At 44.1% G+C, this 1,340-nt stretch overlaps 1 protein-coding gene across 1 annotated transcript in view; it reads left to right on the top strand.

The window, feature by feature from the left end:
* LOC107113600 (aldehyde oxidase 1-like) overlaps positions 1–1,340 on the top strand; it is a gene marked incomplete at its 5' end in the record, with an annotated part of 71,318 nt that overhangs the window by 35,668 nt on the left and 34,310 nt on the right. Inside the window, 2 exon segments of the mRNA XM_015414948.1 lie at positions 1–33; positions 822–918. Of these exon segments, the coding sequence (XP_015270434.1) occupies positions 1–33; positions 822–918 (130 nt within the window).

Here is a 1,340-nt window from a genome sequence, read left to right as displayed (position 1 = left end):
GAACCAGAGGAACCTGTCATCCTGACCATCGAGGTGAAAACCAGACTGTCCCTTCTTGCTGCTTTTTGTCTGTGTGGCTAAGGAGAAGCCTAACGTAATAACGTATAAGAATGCCCTTTTGAGTTCGGCATTATGTTGAATTGGAAAAAGTATCATGCATTGGGTCAGTTAGCATCAGGGCTCGTTTTGTAGAAAAAGCCCAGCAGGAACTCATTAGCATAATAGGCCACACCCAACACCAGAAACTCATTAGCATATTAGGCCACACCCCCGCCAGCACAGCTCATTAGCACATTAGGGGGCACCCCCATGTTACCAGAAGTGTGGTTATCCAGCCACACCCACCTTTTGCCTTTTTTTGTAGCAGGAACTCCTTTGCATGTTAGGCCACACACCCCTAATGTAGCCAATCCTAATGAATTTCTGCTGTTGGGTGTGGCCTATTATGCTAATGAGTTCCTGCTGGGTGTGGCCAACTTGGGAGCCAGCTGGAACTCCATTCCTGTGTATTCCTGCCCCAAAATAGCCCTGGTTAGCATTCATATACTTCAGAAATAAATTTATTTTTATTTGTGTGACAGTCGCGTGTATATGATCAATGAATTTGTGTACGTTGTCTTGGCTTTGAGGATACACTTTCCCTCCACAACAAAATAATAAGAGTGTGGTTTGATCGGCGTGTCTGTTTGCAGGCATTCAGGTTGCTTTCTAAAAATTATTTGATCTGAATTTTTCTGCTCAACATATTGTGAGCTTGTTTTCAAAGGAAGGGAACGCAGAGGGAACTAAAACAAAGCTGTGTTTGTCTTCTGCCCCTGAAGGAGGCGATAGAGCACAACTCATTCTTCGAACCGTTAAGAAAACTGGAACAGGGGGATGTGGACGAAGCGTTTAAAACTGTCGACCATATACTGGAAGGTAAACTGCAGCCCATTGGGTGGGACACTGAGATATATACATCTACCCACAGTCCACTCTCTGGGGCACTATGGCCAGATAATTCACCTTCAAATTGAGAGGCCTTTGATCTTTAAAATCATGTCAGTACGGTTAGTGCGCAGCATAGTGTGGTAAACAGCCATTTTACAGTTGAGTTGCAACCCCTAGGAATGTGGGTATTTAACTCAAGCGATCTCCTTTTGATTTCTGTGTACAGACCCAGCCTTTAAAATGCTCCTCCTGAGTTCCCATTCATGGCTTTTATCATCGAGAGATGTAGTGTCTGCGGTTGTCTTCTGCTGCCGGCCTCTCAGTGCTAGGAAAAGTCGGGCTTGGTATTCCCAATGTAATTTTTATTGAATTTTCAGAACTTTAGCAAACATAATGGATCACGAACCAAA

The sequence above is a fragment of the Gekko japonicus genome, unplaced genomic scaffold (assembly GCF_001447785.1).
Source record: "Gekko japonicus isolate JY-2015 unplaced genomic scaffold, Gekko_japonicus_V1.1 scaffold3429, whole genome shotgun sequence".
NCBI classification, from domain to species: domain Eukaryota; kingdom Metazoa; phylum Chordata; class Lepidosauria; order Squamata; family Gekkonidae; genus Gekko; species Gekko japonicus.
The sequence above is the reverse complement of the archived record's forward strand: the minus strand, read 5'-3'. Positions and strand labels throughout refer to the sequence as shown.